Source organism: Vespula pensylvanica, chromosome 22 (genome assembly GCF_014466175.1).
Source record: "Vespula pensylvanica isolate Volc-1 chromosome 22, ASM1446617v1, whole genome shotgun sequence".
Classification (NCBI taxonomy): Eukaryota; Metazoa; Arthropoda; class Insecta; order Hymenoptera; family Vespidae; genus Vespula; species Vespula pensylvanica.
The window spans coordinates 1,318,710-1,334,619 of record NC_057706.1 but is presented as its reverse complement, the minus strand read 5'-3'; the positions used below and the strand labels follow the sequence as shown (position 1 = coordinate 1,334,619).

At 30.3% G+C, this 15,910-nt stretch overlaps 4 protein-coding genes and 1 long non-coding RNA gene across 11 annotated transcripts in view; 4 read left to right on the top strand and 1 right to left on the bottom strand.

The window, feature by feature from the left end:
* The window catches only part of LOC122636585, a 19,562-nt gene extending 18,092 nt beyond the window's left edge, over positions 1-1,470 (top strand). The window contains exon 2 of the long non-coding RNA XR_006328984.1: positions 1,232-1,470. This is a non-coding gene — a long non-coding RNA (uncharacterized LOC122636585). The remainder of the gene's footprint in view (positions 1-1,231) is intronic.
* Positions 1,471-1,544: 74 nt separating this feature from the next.
* On the top strand, positions 1,545-6,999 carry LOC122636582 (protein yippee-like 1). Of its 2 annotated transcripts, none has more exons than XM_043827954.1 (4): positions 1,545-1,789; positions 2,610-2,653; positions 3,090-3,198; positions 3,412-6,999. In XM_043827954.1, the coding sequence occupies exons 1-4, from the start codon at positions 1,688-1,690 to the stop codon at positions 3,499-3,501; spliced, it is 345 nt and encodes a 114-aa protein (XP_043683889.1). In that variant the 5' UTR covers positions 1,545-1,687; the 3' UTR covers positions 3,502-6,999. The 2 variants fall into 2 exon arrangements, with proteins under 2 accessions (XP_043683889.1, XP_043683888.1); XM_043827953.1 differs by having other exon boundaries at positions 1,545-1,807.
* A 780-nt stretch (positions 7,000-7,779) lies between these two features.
* LOC122636569 lies at positions 7,780-11,414 on the top strand. 2 transcript variants are annotated; one of them, XM_043827936.1, is made up of 5 exons: positions 7,780-7,998; positions 8,547-8,893; positions 9,031-9,254; positions 9,321-9,552; positions 9,626-11,414. In XM_043827936.1, the coding sequence occupies exons 1-5, from the start codon at positions 7,970-7,972 to the stop codon at positions 9,796-9,798; spliced, it is 1,005 nt and encodes a 334-aa protein (XP_043683871.1). In that variant the 5' UTR covers positions 7,780-7,969; the 3' UTR covers positions 9,799-11,414. The 2 variants fall into 2 exon arrangements, with proteins under 2 accessions (XP_043683871.1, XP_043683870.1); XM_043827935.1 differs by having other exon boundaries at positions 7,783-7,998; positions 8,983-9,254.
* Positions 11,415-11,505: 91 nt separating this feature from the next.
* LOC122636564 (FGGY carbohydrate kinase domain-containing protein) lies at positions 11,506-14,718 on the bottom strand. 5 transcript variants are annotated; one of them, XM_043827922.1, is made up of 12 exons: positions 14,585-14,718; positions 14,386-14,522; positions 13,762-14,007; positions 13,579-13,690; positions 13,260-13,497; positions 13,052-13,176; positions 12,780-12,962; positions 12,486-12,693; positions 12,249-12,399; positions 12,107-12,181; positions 11,756-12,033; positions 11,506-11,680 (listed from the first exon to the last, which is right to left on the bottom strand). In XM_043827922.1, exons 2-12 carry the CDS (start codon positions 14,431-14,433, stop codon positions 11,590-11,592), a joined length of 1,755 nt encoding a protein of 584 aa, XP_043683857.1. In that variant the 5' UTR covers positions 14,434-14,522; positions 14,585-14,718; the 3' UTR covers positions 11,506-11,589. The 5 variants fall into 5 exon arrangements, with proteins under 5 accessions (XP_043683857.1, XP_043683858.1, XP_043683859.1 ...); XM_043827923.1 differs by having other exon boundaries at positions 14,386-14,517; positions 14,585-14,601; XM_043827924.1 differs by lacking the exons at positions 14,386-14,522; positions 14,585-14,718 and adding an exon at positions 14,075-14,214.
* Positions 14,719-14,753: 35 nt separating this feature from the next.
* LOC122636580 (ribonuclease P/MRP protein subunit POP5) lies at positions 14,754-15,660 on the top strand. Its single transcript, XM_043827951.1, has 4 exons — positions 14,754-14,892; positions 14,991-15,136; positions 15,210-15,379; positions 15,463-15,660. The coding sequence occupies exons 1-4, from the start codon at positions 14,873-14,875 to the stop codon at positions 15,577-15,579; spliced, it is 453 nt and encodes a 150-aa protein (XP_043683886.1). The 5' UTR covers positions 14,754-14,872; the 3' UTR covers positions 15,580-15,660.
* Positions 15,661-15,910: the final 250 nt, after the last annotated feature.

The window sequence follows — 15,910 nt, the reverse complement described above, 5'->3', positions numbered from 1 at the left end:
TATATATATATATATATATATATATAGTCGTTAAAACGACAATGTAAAAGCACGTCAGTTTCTTTGTTTCTCTTTCTAACCTAACAAACCGATATATACAAGTATATATGTGCACATATATATATATATATATATTTCGAAAGAACTTCCTGCGTTCCTGAAGAAGGAAACCTCTTGTCGACGCGCATCATAAATAAAAAGATCTTGCCGTTCTTTGTCCCAGAGGAAGCCGTCCGACACGCTACAAGAGCTACGATATATGTATATATGGGATACATTTCCCTTGATGTGTTTATGGTATATCGTGTACGACACCATCAACCGCCTCGACGGACGTTCTCACATGCTTGATCCTTCTTTTCCTCTCTTTTTGAATTACATGAAAAAATTATGTTTATATATATATATATATCCACCCATATATATATATTATTTATATACATTATATATATATATATATATACGTGTGTGTCTGTGTGCGCGTAAATATTTCAAGACTTTCGAAGAAAATTCTCGTTGATGTCTTTTTTAACCTATATCTTCGATATACGAATATATTTCATCATACGAAATTATTTTATTTCGTGATATTTAATATCTATTTAAATGGTAATTATTCTGTTCTTTTTTTCTTGCGGGATAAATATATTCGTTATGACATAAAAAAATTATTTATGTATTAACTATTGCTTCTTCTTTGTCTCGCGTAACGACGAAAAAAAGTAAAAATTGCTATTTTTTCATGAAAGGTTATATCCGACATAGATGGTTAATTATTTAATATAATATAATATGTAATAGTATAAATAATAGTATAATATAAATTATATGCATTGCATTACATACATATACATATACATATACATTCCTACATATATATATATATATATAATTTAATATTATACTGTATAATAGTATAAATAGTAGTATAATATAATCATATTCGATGCATCACATACACACACACACAGTAGAGAGAGAGACAGAGAAAGACAGACAGACAGAGGGAGAGAGAGAGAGGGAGAGAGCGAGAGAGAGAGGGAGTGAGAGAGGGGGAGGGAGGGAGATACATACATACATACATACATACATACATACATACATACATACATACATACATACATACATACATACATACATACATACATACATACATATGTGTATATATATATCGCATTTATCAACTATTTTTATTCATCATTCTTTTTTCTTTCTTTTTGCCGATCCTCAGGTGTCCCCGAACCGGCGCTGTCTGAACCAGCTCAACAGCTGATCGGAGTACGAAGCGGCGGTGAACGGGGCCACTATTGCACCACCACCCCGCATATTTGCAAGAGATCGGAACCGATATAATCGTTGAGGAGTAACGAGAGATCTTAAAGGCCACGTTCGAAAGAAGTTGTGGGAGATTGAAAGAAAGAGAGAGAAGTGAAAAGAAGTGAGAGAGATAACGAGAGAAATCAAGAAGAGAATCAGTAAGAGAAAAGAGACGGAGAGAGAGATCAGCAGGGTGAGAACATAAGAGGAAAAAAAAAAAAGAAAGAAAGAAACAGAAAAGAAAATTGAAGAAAAAGAAGAGGAGGGACAAAAAGAAGAAGAAGAAAAAGAACAAGAGGGAGGAGGTGTGTCGTAAAATACAGGGGGTGACAGAAACAAAGAATTTTTTTATTCGCTTGGACACGGCATCATGGTCAAAACTTTCCAAGCGTATCTGCCCTCCTGTCATCGCACTTACTCGTGCATTCACTGCCGTGCTCACCTCGCCAATCACGACGAACTCATCTCTAAGGTGAGCTCTCTCTATCAGGTAACGGATTTTCTTTACCTCGGTAATTAATAAATAATATTCGATCGATTTTTTCCAACCCAAAGAAAAGAGAATTAAAAAAAAAAAGTAAAGTAAAGTAAAATAAAATAAAATAAAATAAAAGAACTTAAAGAGTTTCGATGTAGAATTAAAAGTTAGAGAACAGTGCAAGAGAGGGACCTTTAAAGATGGGATCTTCTTTTATCGATACCACCTGGCACTTATTATTTTGACGTCTAGTTATTTATTCATTCGTCACATAATTTTTGTCTACGTTAAATAAAATATTTTGTGATATAAGAGCAGTTTCTTTCTTTTTTTTTTTTTATTTTTCTTCTTTCTTTTTTTTTTTTTATCTAAAGTCGTTCCTTATTAATCCGAACTTCATGAAGTATGCAGAAAATAAAATAAATAATGAAAAATATTTCCCTAAAGAGAGAGAGAGAGAGAGAGAGAGAGAGAAAGAGGGAGAGGGAGAGATACATTAATCGTATTAAAAAGTTTATCTTACTATTAAGTTTAAATTAAAAAAAAAAAATAATAATAATAATAATTATGCAATTTCTATAGAAACTCTACTTTTCATAAAAACTTTTTAATATTTCTTAATTAAATGTTTTGGCATAGCTCTTTCTCTCTCTCTCTCTCTCTATCTCTATCTCTATCTCTATCTCTCTTTATCTATTTATCTATCTATCTATCTATCTATCTATCTATCTCTCTCTCTCTCTATCTCTCTCTTGTACTGCATCCCTCAATTAATTTCAAAATAACTCAAAGATCGTTTTTTACTTTGTTGCAGTCCTTCCAAGGCAGTCAAGGCCGTGCCTATCTCTTCAATTCTGTGTAAGTATACAACATGAATAAAATTATAGTGTTCCATATACCAAGTATTTTTCTCTTTCATTTGGGGCATCATATCTTGTTTGATGAAATTGATCATCTATATCATAAAAGTAATATTTCCAATCCTCCATTTTTACGAATATTCACATTCTTTTTAAAACTTGAATTCGGAAATAGTTAGTCGAAAAGAAAAAGAAGAAGAAATAAAAAAGAAAAAAGAGGATCGATATTCCATCGGACGAATTCCCCGTTCTCTTTTTTCTTTTTTTTTATTCTTCTAAACTTTTCATTTAATGAGAACGCTCGAGTCGATATTTCGAACTCTCTCTCTCTCTCTCTCTCTCTCTCTCTCTCTCTCTCTCTCTTTCGTTCTTTTACTGTCATCGCATAATAAACGACAATGTATAAAAATTAATTTTTCTATACATATATATAGGGTAAACGTGGGTTGTGGTCCTGCCGAGGAACGCGTACTCTTAACCGGCCTTCACGCGGTCGCCGATATTTACTGCGAGTGCTGCAAGACTACTCTCGGCTGGAAATACGTGAGTTAAAAAGAAACGAAAAGCAACGAATAAAAAGAAAAGAAAAGAAAAAAATAGCTCTCCCAGCGAGATCTCTCTTGGATAGAAAAATAGTAGTACCATATAGTAATAGCATATAGTACTTAAGAAATATTATACATATATACATACGTACATAAATACATAAATCTAATATATAATAATAATAATAATAATAATACTTCTCGTTTGTAGGAGCATGCCTTTGAGTCAAGTCAAAAGTACAAGGAGGGCAAGTTCATAATCGAGCTCGCCCACATGATCAAGGAGAATGGATGGGAATGAAACCTTCTTAGGGGAAATTTCGATTAATATTCCCCCTGATCTTGAATCGTTCGCGTCGAACTTCGTTCATTGATGATGATGATGATGATGATGATGATGATGATGTTGATGATGCCTCCTACTACGACGACGAAGATGACGATTATAACGACGACGAAGACGACGATTACGACGATGACGACAAAGAGGAAAACGTCTTCGTTCTAATATCGTAAAGTGCGGCTCATCTTCAACCATCCATCCCCTTTTCCCTTCCTCTCCTTACTCCCTTTTACCCTCATTATTCCTCCATCCCTCGCCATTTTCCCAAGTTCAAGCGAACCCAACAACCCCTCTTCACTCTGTCGAACCACCAACGAAAGTCTGTGATTTCATTTGTGATTTCTAATCTTAGTAACGTTTATGTTTCGGACAATTCGACGGCTTCGAATACGACGAGGACGAGGACGAGGACAAGGACGAGGACGAGGACGAGGACGAGAACGACAAGGACGCAACCGATTTTTGTTTTTTCCGATCGACTCGAACGACGAGCGATGACATCGGTGAATGATCCGCACTGCGTATGCGGATCGATCTCCGATATATATTAATTGTGTAAAGAAATTTTATTTTTCAAAAGGACGCGCGCGCACGCTCATTCTACGCGCTCGCGCGATATACATACATACATACATACATACATACATATATATATATATAAATATATATATATATATAGATTATTAAATAAAACGACGATATGACATCGCGCGATTATGGTGAATATGATGACGACGATGGTGCCATGGTGGAAACAACAACAACAGTAATAATAATTATAATAATTATAATAATAAAGGGACCGGATAGCTCTGTTCGACTTCTGGGGTGCCCCTCCCCTCCCTCATATTTTCACTCACATTATTCTGTCGTTCGATCCAACGACAACGACGACGACAACCGACAACAAGCAAGCAAACAAGCAAGCAAGCAAGCGTCGTGTCCGTATAGATATAATATGTTAAGAAATAAACGCGTGTGTGTGTGTGGGGCACCCCGAGGAGAATATCAGCTTTTAGAAATCCGTTATCCGCACTCGAAGTCAATGCTTTTAAGTGCTGCAACGGATATGATTAAAAAAGAAGAAACGACAAAAGAGAAAAAATAAGCAAGAACAAAAGGAAAAGAAAAAGGGGAGGAAAAGTAAAGTAATAATAGATAAAGATAACACATAACAACAACAACAACAACAACACACACGTCGCTGGACTGACCGCCTGCCTGCCGCGTCTATCATTGGAATTTCACTGCCGATATTCCTAACTATTAATTAAGAAGAATTATTGCGTTGTGCATAGACGACGCGAAAAAAATGGTAGTCTCTTAGTGTAGCTTACGTTTAATAGTATATTAACTAAAAAAGAAAAAAGCCTATATTACAACATTATAGGACACCTCTCGTGGATGATAGAATATAAGTAATTAAGTAAAAGTAATGAAGGGATGAGTGAGAAAGAAATTGCATGAAAAGAGAGAGAGAGAGAGAGAGAGAGAGAGAGAGAGAGAGAGAGAGAGAGAGAGAGAGAGAGAGAAAGGGAGATAGATAGAGATAGAGATATATGGAGAGAAGAAAAAGGTCTGGTTATGTGTTGCGTGTACATGTTTGATTTTATGTTCACCATGCCTGCCAAACTGTCTATTTGTCTACCAGTAGCTACTACTGTTGCTAGGAATATTATAGCGTATATAACATGTTCACGTTTATGTTAATTTTGTTTTCTTTCATCGGCTCTTGCAGGGTGTGGTGCGACTGAATCTTTTATTGTAATACCACTGGACTGCGCCTTCCTATGCACGCACTATAATAATACGTTAAAAAAAAAATTATGGAACAAGACAATTGCTCATTACTTTTAACGTCGATCTCAATTGTAAATATTAAATAAGATTCTGTAATATCATGAGTGATTTTACGAAAGCAGCATTTTCGTTCTGCTCAAAAGTAAAAAGAAAAAGATATACATATGTGTGTATATATATATATATGTACATATATATGTATACGTATATGTACGGTAATTGATCGTGTGAGAGACGATAAATTTTCTTTATTATCGTAATAACATCATGGCTGGACGTGTAAAAAAAAAAAAAAAAAAAAGAAAAAAAGAATAATAATGACACAGTGACATTTCTAACGTAATTTTCGTTTTCTTTTAACGCTAATCGCATCGCGAATTGTTTGTTAATGAGAATAAAATATAATACGTTCTCAATATAATTTATAATCTCTTCTTCTTTTTTTTTTCTTTTCTTTCTTATTTCTTTTTCTTTTTTTTTCACTTTGTTTTGTACGTAGCTTCCAGTAATGGTTATCTCGTTTCGTCGAACAATAATATGATACAAATATTCTCTACAGATGTAACTATCAGAATTATTTTGCGAGATATTCATCGTATATACATACGTCGTTGAGAAAAACAATAAAAAAGAAAAAAAAAAGACACAAAAAAAAAAAGAGAAAGAAAAAAAAAACAACAAAGTATTTTCTTCGCTCGTAACATACAACAGAGAAAAAAAGATTATATGAAATTCGTACCTATGCACATTCTCTCTTCATAGGATCGACAAAAGTTGTGTAGTAAAAGATTAATGTTTATCGATGCTGATCAACGTGCATGCGTTCTTAGAAATCATGACACCGTTAGATATATGCATTTACGCGGGATAAAAACGCGACACCGGCCAAATTCTTCTAATCGTCAAGAAAATCGTGGACCTGAAGGTAGCAATGTTATAATGGAAAATATAAGACGTATTTAATTTGTATTTTTAGCAAAGGAAAAAAAAAAAAATATGTACCAATCAAAAAAAAAAAAAAAAAAGAAAAAACGAAAAAAAAGGGAGGAAAAAAAGAACAAAAAAAAAAAAGAAGACGAAAAAAAACTTGTCGAGATGCGAAAAGAAATTGTACAGAATTTGTCACGTCGTTTATCGTGGTATTTTTTTTATAAGTATACATCGAGAAATACAAAATATCGGGCATGTTAAAGCAAACTTGCAAGAAAAAGAAATACAAAACCTAAAGCTTCTTCTGAAAGGGGTTCTGTTAAATGCATACATATGAAAGTGGCAGTATATTCTGTGTGTATGTTGTGAAACAACAATAGAAAAGAAAAATGCAAAAAAAAAAAAAAAGAAAGAAGAAGAAGAAGAAGAAGAAAAGAAGAGAAAAAAAGAAGAAATAAGAAAATGGTTGAATGAATGTGCCGGCCTAAATCCTCACGCTATCTTTTAAAGAGTACTTTTTATATCAACGTGCCGATGTCCTTATATCTGCACTCCTCCGAAAATCCTTGTTAAATTGTACCCAGCGACACTAACTCTTGTAGTTCTTCAGCCTCCACCCAACATTCACCACTACCACCATCACACGATTTTGCTTTGTAAAACATGTTCGTAATAAAAAAAAAATGGAAAAAAAATTAATAAAAAATAAAAAAAATCAAAAAGAAAGAAATGCAAAGTATTCGATCATTCAATGCGCTTTAATTACTTTAAACAGTTTTCAATGTTCGCAATACGATCTATAATAAAAAATGCAAAGCGTTTCGAAAGGATTCTTTGTATTTTGGGTTTCATATAATTACATAATTATTGTACACGTATAATAATTACTAAAGTAAATCTATCTTGATGCTTTTTTTTTTTTTTTAAATTAAGCTCTTCGATCGAAAGAAATAATGGTAGTATTCGTTTCAAAAAAAGGACGCGCACGCGATATCTATAAGATCTTCACAATTTCAAAATAAGAAGGATAAAAGAGTTACTCGTAATTCTTTCGAAAGGAAATGCATCAAGGGGTCTAACATCGTAGGGTCGTAGCTAACTGTGACAGGGGTAAAACTAACTAAAGGGGAACCGTGGTTAACTTTGCAACGACCAACTAACTTCGAGGGGCCGAAGCGAACTGTCTAGATGGTGCTCTAAACTGATTTTTTCGCCACCTACTGGTGATAAGAAACAAATATTTAATTTAGCTGATGGTAAAACAGATACCTTACTTTACCATTAGTCATCAACGAAGAACTTTACTATTATTCAGTAATAAAGAAATGTTTACCGGAATAGAATTTAATATGTCCTTTTAATAGAAAATTATATATCGGAGCATCGTTAACAGAACTAGAAATGTCATATCATAAAAATATTAATTAAAAAATTAGAAATAGAAAACAATCGAGTATAATTGATAAAAATAACACCAGACGGCGCACAGATCGGAGGGTAGTTAACTAACGCTATAGTTGGAGCTGATAGAAATCCCCTCTGTCCGGAGCAGACAGTAGTGGCTTTGATTATTTTTTTTCTGTTTTTCCTTTTTTTTCTTCTTACGTTTCATTTTGTTTGTATATTATGTTAAATTAAATTCTGTGGTGTGTTTTTGCATAGCTACAAGTACATAATATAAGAGCGAATGTAAAAGATGAAAAATGCGAAAGTGAAAACGACAAGGTAACTATATACAGATTAGAAGCTTAGGATTGATCGAATACTTGTTGCATGTGAAGCGTGACAAACTGCATCTGTTTACATAAACTCTGTATTTTAATGAGCTCTCTCTCTTTCTTTCTTGTTCACGATCACGTTTACGCAATATGATAAATTAGCGAGTCGATTAGCGTATAGAGGAACAATAGTATTATGAATGAAATTCTTGGACCATGATTATGAATGACACTGTATTGATTTTTTCACCCCTATATTCCCTCTATCTTCGCATAGCTTATAATACAAATACAATGGTATAGAAAAATTTGTATCTAAGAATTATAAATATATATAAAACTGATGTAATATCAGGTTTATAAAATTGTTTTATTTCTTTGTAAATAATATATTTAATAATAATAATAATAGTAATAATGGATTAAATATTTTAAATAAAAAATTGTTTATTTCAATGTTTGTGAAATTTGAAATATATTAAAAATTTGTGTCTGTATTTGTACGTATCTTTGTTCAATCTTACTAAGTTTTTTATATATACATGCGTGTAACAGAGACTGTTCGGACCATTTTGGGGATCATGGAGGATATTTCGATGTTGTTGTACGTCCAATGTTGCAACAAGGTCACGAAGGAGAGTTATGCGGTTGGTTGAAAGAAATGAGTTTAATTCGTACTGTTTCAAATTGTCCTCATTTGGATTGTAAAGGAAGAAGTTTGGTTTGGAATCCTGCCAGGATAGTGGATAAATATAATTGGACTTGTCCTGATTGTACTAAAAAACAATCCATCAGAGAGAAGTCCTTCTTTTTAGGAATAAAATGTGATCTAAAATTGTGCCTTCAATTGATATTAGGATGGTGTCAAAAGATTTCTTATGAGGATGCTGCCTCATATCTTGGTTAGTATTTCTAATAATTTTTTCAATTGTTAATGCCGTATAAGTATAGTATAAAAAATATATCAAGAATTGTTATAATATATTTTCAGATATTAAAACTCATATAGTTAAGAAAGTATATGAAAGATGCGACGAAGTTTCAGAAACGTACGTGATGAGTCATCCGGAAGATTGGATCTTAGGAGATAAGAGTGCAATAGTGATCGTCGATGAATTTCCAGGGGGTTGTATGACTAGGAATTATATCGATACATGTACTAATAAAAAACGTAACAATAATTCTCATACTATAGTGTGTATGGCTGAAGCAAATACTTTGCCACCGCGTATGTGGCTACATATGATAGAAGCAATCCCAGAGGTAAAAAAGCTATTAGCTGAAGCAAAATATATTTTTATATTTTTTACATTAATATTACATTTTCAGCCGATCAAAATGGATAATGTAAAAAAAGATGTTAGTAAATGTAGTATGGTCGAAGAGGCCTTGAAAGAAATAACACGGCACACAGTACCTGGAAGTTATATTATAGCTAATAATAAAGCTCGTTGCTGTAGCTATGAATCATTATCAGAATTAAAGCAATATAAAGTTATTAGTGTGGAGCAATTACAAAAATTCGATCCCCCAGGGAAGTGTAAACTTCTTGAGAATTTGGGTAAATTCTTTTCTTATATTTTTTAAATATATTTTATTGCAAATGTATTTATTACATCATCTATTTCTTTAAGAAACTATTTGGCAAACGGGAGTAGAAATATGCGAAGAAATTCAAGAGACTACTCATTCGTTAGGCCAGCATATAATATCAAGGTATCTATGGAGACAAAGATTTGGCTCTTCACCTTCAACAGCATTTCAATATATGTTAAATCATATAGCTGAATGTTTTCGATTTACTTGAATTTGAACCATTTATCAATTCTATCGAATTTCGTCTTTTACATTATCATTGTTATTTCCCTTACTATTATTAATTTGGATATTACTGTTATACAGAAAACAAATTTTTTGGATACATAATCGAAAGCTAACAGTTTTAGAATATATGGTAATAGTTTCTTAAGTATTATGGTCTGCATAGATTGTAATATAAAGCTGTAGGTTGTATAACTGTCTGTATAGATTGTAATGAAATAGCACAAAGTATTTTCTGAATAGGATAGTGAGAGATCGTATTTTTGACAAATTTTTACAATATTAACAGAAATATTTTTAGAATTGTAAAAAAAAGAAAAAAAAAAGAAAAGTTTATAAAATATTCTACCAGCACTTTAACACTATGGAGATAGTTATTCGCAAATTAATGATATATTTTATATAAAATGTTGTCTTATGGATAGTGCAAATTACTGTCATTCATGGTAAACACATGTGCTACATGTCTTCCAATTTATTTTTTGGAATCTTGTACATTAAAATGTATCTTTAAAATTGTTGACATCTTATAGCTATATATCATTATACAAGATTAAAAAATTATCTTTATTTCGATTAAGTCATAGATTATATTTTTAAGTGTGTAATGTTCCAATGATATTTATCATTTTGATTTAACATATTATCATAGATACAGTCGGTGATTTTGTACAGACTCCATCAGAAGACTGATGATGTTGACAGTAATGGAATATTTCCAAATACTTTAATACACTGATACGAAATACATTATTGCTTTTTTTAATTCATATATACATTTTTTTTTTTTTTATTAATGCTCGTGTGCATCGGTAAAAGGAAAAGTATTTTAAAAGATTTTCAATTGAAGCGTACGAAGTATCACTTTAATGAAGATATGAAATATTTTGATATTCCAGACAAAATATAAAAGAGAGTGCAGTCAGTATCAATGACAAAAATATTATCGACAATATTTCTTGTAATTAAACTTGAATCTGACGTAATACTTTTTATGAACATAAGTAGCATCATATCCAAAGCGTTTTACCAGTATTATAACAAATATAATTGTACAAGCAGGATAATAACCAGAAAAATCATAGGTTCTTGGATTAAGTTATGAATGAAGTAATTTATATGAAGAACTATTATTGTGATAGAAAAAAAAAAAAAAAAAAAATAATTGCTTCCTTATATTCCTATTGATTTTTCATATTCTATATTTATTTCAATTTTTGTTTTAGTAAAGATTTAAATCTTTACAAAAAAAATCCTTTTCAATTTGTATTAAACAAGTAATAATCATTTCATTTGTGAAAACGTAAAGCATGAAGATTCACTGAATTCTACCAAAGTATGTTACTTTTTAGACTTGTATAATGATATTAGAGACGCCTATTCTTACTACTCGATATTTTATAAATAAAATGTTCTTATTAAGGAACTTTTGATATTTTTTCAAAGATGAAATCTGTAGCAATACTATTATGATTATATTTTCTACTATATAAATGAATAAGTATATAGAAATGTATTAAAAACTGTTAAGCACATGATAAGCACATATTCTTTATATTATAAACTGTAATTTGTGATAAAAATAAATATAACTATATTATATTCTATATATTTCTTTTTATATGTAAGTACAAAATATCTATAAAAATCTGCACATAATACATATATATATATATATATATGTGTATTTTTTTTTATGCGATATATATTACTTACATATTTATTTTAAATAGCAATAGTGCTATGTATGAAATATTATTAATAGATAATATATAAATCAGGTACTTATCTCTTCATTCATAAATTTATCATAATCTCTCTGATCTTGAACCATCCTTTTAAAAACTTCGTATTTTCGTAAATGATATCTACAACGAGAGAAAAGTTTTGCAACTAAAAGATACATCCAAGACCAACATAAGTGATGAGTTATAAAAACTCACTTGTAACATTCTGTTTGAGGTTGAATAACTTTGGCTTCACCTCCCATTGACTTTATAGCAGCATTCATAGAAACAAATTCCCCTGCGGCATACGATCCGAGAATAGCTGCACCTATCAAAACTGATTCCTTTTCTACAGGACAAAGTACAGGTAAAGCCAACACATCAGCTTGAATTTGAACAAACAATGGATTCTGACTGAGACCACCGCAAATTAATATACTTTCGATTTCATAACCAGCCACTAGCAAAGTTTCCAAAATATATTTCGTACCATACTGAAATAAAAAAATAATATAAATTACAATTATTGGATTAAATATATTTGTAAAATTAAATTTTATTCTGTACCGTTAATGCTTGTATTGTAGCTAGATATAATATTGCTAAGTTCTCTTCATCCACTGATAAGGACAGACCTGAAACCTGATTTAAAAAATTATATGAATTATTATATTATAATAGAAATAGAAATTATTCTTAAATTATCTACCATTCCCTTAAGCGTTGGATCAGCAAGTGGAGAACGATTACCGTGGAAATCTGGCCAAACATGAACGTATTTTGTTAAACAGGATACATTTTTTACATTTTTTTTATTTGCCATAGTTTGCAATAATGCGGATAAATATTGTTGAATGTGTCTGAAATAAATAATGTTATTATTATATCTGCATATAATACGTATATGTACATTAGTCACGTTAGTCATTAATTCTTCGGAAATTACGTATTTTTATCTAAAGACTTAAGGATTTTAGGAGTAGCAGGATGTGTATCAATCACATGGTCAAGTAATTTTCCAGTTGCGCTTTGACCACCTTCATGAAGCCATAAGCCAGGAATCATAGCACTATAATAAGGTCCCCAAATACCATTAATAAATATTTTATTTTCATTTACAGCCATGTGACATGTTGATGTACCACATATAAGTGCTGCAATTTTATAAAAAAATCTTGTTTATCTTTAAAATAAGATATATAAATACATGTTGAATTTTTTAACTTAATATTTTACATACCCAATCTGCTAGTTAATTTATTAGATATACCAGGAACTGTGCAACCTATCATACCAAGTCCACCAGCATGTGCGTCGATAAGGGAAGTACCTACCGCTGTTCCCTTTAAAAGTCCTAATTCTGATGCTGCTTGTGCGGATAATCCTTGACCAACTGGTTCTCCAGGTTCTTGTACTTTATTACCTTTAGAAAAATGATATTTTCACTTATCATATAACAGTATGAGAATTTAATATAATATTATATGAGAGATTATAGACAATCAATAATACCTATTTTAGTCCAATTATTTTTTTTGAGATCTTGTAAACCAATTTGATTAAAAAAATCTTCCTTCCAACCATTTCCATTTGGTTCAGCATAATAATTCCACTTACAAACCAAAGAACATAAGGATCTATAAATATGAAAAAAAAAAAACATGCATACACACGTAAGAATCTTTATAACACATTGATTAAGAAAAAATAATATCATTACCTCGATTCAGAATCAGTTGCTTTCCAAGTAAGAAAATCTGGAAGATCAAAAAGTAACGCAGCGCGATTCCAAGATGAAGGTAAATTGTTTTTAAGCCATAACATTTTAGGAGTTTGCATTTCTAAAGAAACTTTCCCACCTACGTAAGAAAGTATATCATGCCCAAGATTATTAATAAAATCTGCTTCTTTTTGAGCTCTATGATCCATCCACATTATAACATTTTGTTTATCTTTTCCTATAAATATTATTTATGAATAAAAAATGTCATTTATAAATGTGTACATAACTTTATCTAATGGTCTAATTATTTTTTTACCTGATGGACTAACGCTAACCGGTAATCCATTTTTGTCTATGGCTACTAAAGAACAAGTAGCATCAAATCCAATACCTTTAATATTGTTAATGGAAGTACCTTCTATAACTGTCTATAAAAAAAAAAACATAAAGTACTACTTAAAAATATAAGGATTTAAAATTATTAATAGCAATTATTTACCTTTACTGCTTTACAGACAGCAGTCCAAATATTATCAGAAGATTGTTCATAAAAATTTTGAGCTGGATGAAAAATCTCAAGAGGGCATATTGCAAGTTTTATAACTTTTCCATTTAAAGAAACTAATGCAGCTCTTGCACTTCCAGTTCCTACATCAACGCCCACAAAATAGTTCATGATTTTATTCCTCAAATGTCTGTACTTAAGAATATTGTATTGTTCATTAGTAAAAGCCAACTGAATGTTCTGTACAGAGAAGAATCATTATGAATTGACTTATACTTATCAGTTGAAAGAAGTATGCTCTAATCACATATTTAGATTTTAATGCCATATGACCCTGAGATAATGCTGACCTCAGTAAAATATAAACTAGAAAGTTATACAATTAAAAACTAAATCATAATGTAATGTATCATTACAAAAATATCAACTGTTATAATTAGAATATTTTTTTTAAATTCAACAAAACTTTAATAAATAATTAACACTATTAAAAATCATACAACCTATATTATACACTGGAGTAAACATGCAAACATCATTATTTATTCACATCTTATCAAAGTAAAATTTAGTGTGACTTATGTTTGACTTAAGATATGTTACGTGTATTTAACTCACTTTCAAGATAAGATATGAGTGGCGTTTACGTAGTGAACAGTTATGCATCACTGCATAAAAAATTGATATTCTCTACATGTTACCTTGACTCTCAATCACATCTTTATCATGGCTTATTTCCTTCGTTATTTTCTGTACTTAATAATTTAATTTTATTAATAATATATAAAGAAAAATTTTCAGACCAAATATTACTTACAATAAAAATTTTACATAAACGTATTATAGATGTAAAAATAATTATTTCAATACAATGCTTTCAACTAAAATGAGTTTACTATCGCACATTCTCTAAGCAGCCACGTGTGCAATAAGCATGTGCGCCTGTTATTGACCTAACCATTAAACAATTTAAAACAACGGTTGAAGTTTCTTATGTTTAGAAATAAACATAACAACATAAATAAAAGTGATCATTATACTTAATAAACTATATTATATGTGTGACATATATTATATTTAAAGATATAAATATATAACATTTATAATGGTGCGTTTTAAAAACAGGTAAATAAATGTACTTAATAGGTTAGGTATATAAATAAGACTTTGTTCTTAAAATAAATTCGATTTATTACATAGTAACAATATCTTTTACATTTCAGGTATATTACGATTGAAATAGTACCTAAAATTGAAAATAACAAAGTTTTAACATTGAGAACTGCTGCATTACAAAACGCTATTCAAGCAAAAGTTCAACAATTATATGGAGATTTTGGATCGGCTGCAATAAAAGTTGGATTTCAAGGTAATCCATATAATAATTAATGTTACATATGTATGTAATGATTTATATACAAAATCAATCTTTTTTATTGCAGCAAAATATTGTAATGCACAAACAAAAATAGCACTTATCAAAAGTAGGCATGGACCTCATAAATTTATATTAAATTGCATTCCATTGCTAAGTGATATCGATGGTCGAGCTGTAACAGTAAATATTCTTTATGTCGGTGCAACTATAAAACATTGTTTTATTTTTATAAGAGTAAGTTTACATTTATTAAGAAGTTTGATGTGTATAAAACGTGTATAAAACAAATTCAAATGTTATTGTTGTATCTTTTTTAGACGTACCAGCAGAAGAAGTTGGAAAAAATGTGGGATACTTTTAGAAATGATAATGAAAGAAGAGAAATGCAAAAAGCGTTGATGCAATTGACAACTTCTATGAAAGTTTTTAGATAATATTGAATTAATTAAAAATATTTATTGATATATTAAAAACAGATTTGTATTGCTTGTTTCTTTAAAAAAGATTCTTTAAAAGTACACTTGATAATCTTAATTATAATTTAATAATTAAAATTATATATACATATATATATATATATATCCATGCATACGTACATATATATAACACTTCCTTAGAATCAATCGAATTAATACGTCAGATTTACATTTGAAACGTAAAGAAATAATCACAGAAAATTCTACAAACGATTATGCGATGAAAACGTATTGAAAAAAAAAAAAAAAATAAAAAAAAATAAAATGAAATGAAATAAAATAAAAGATA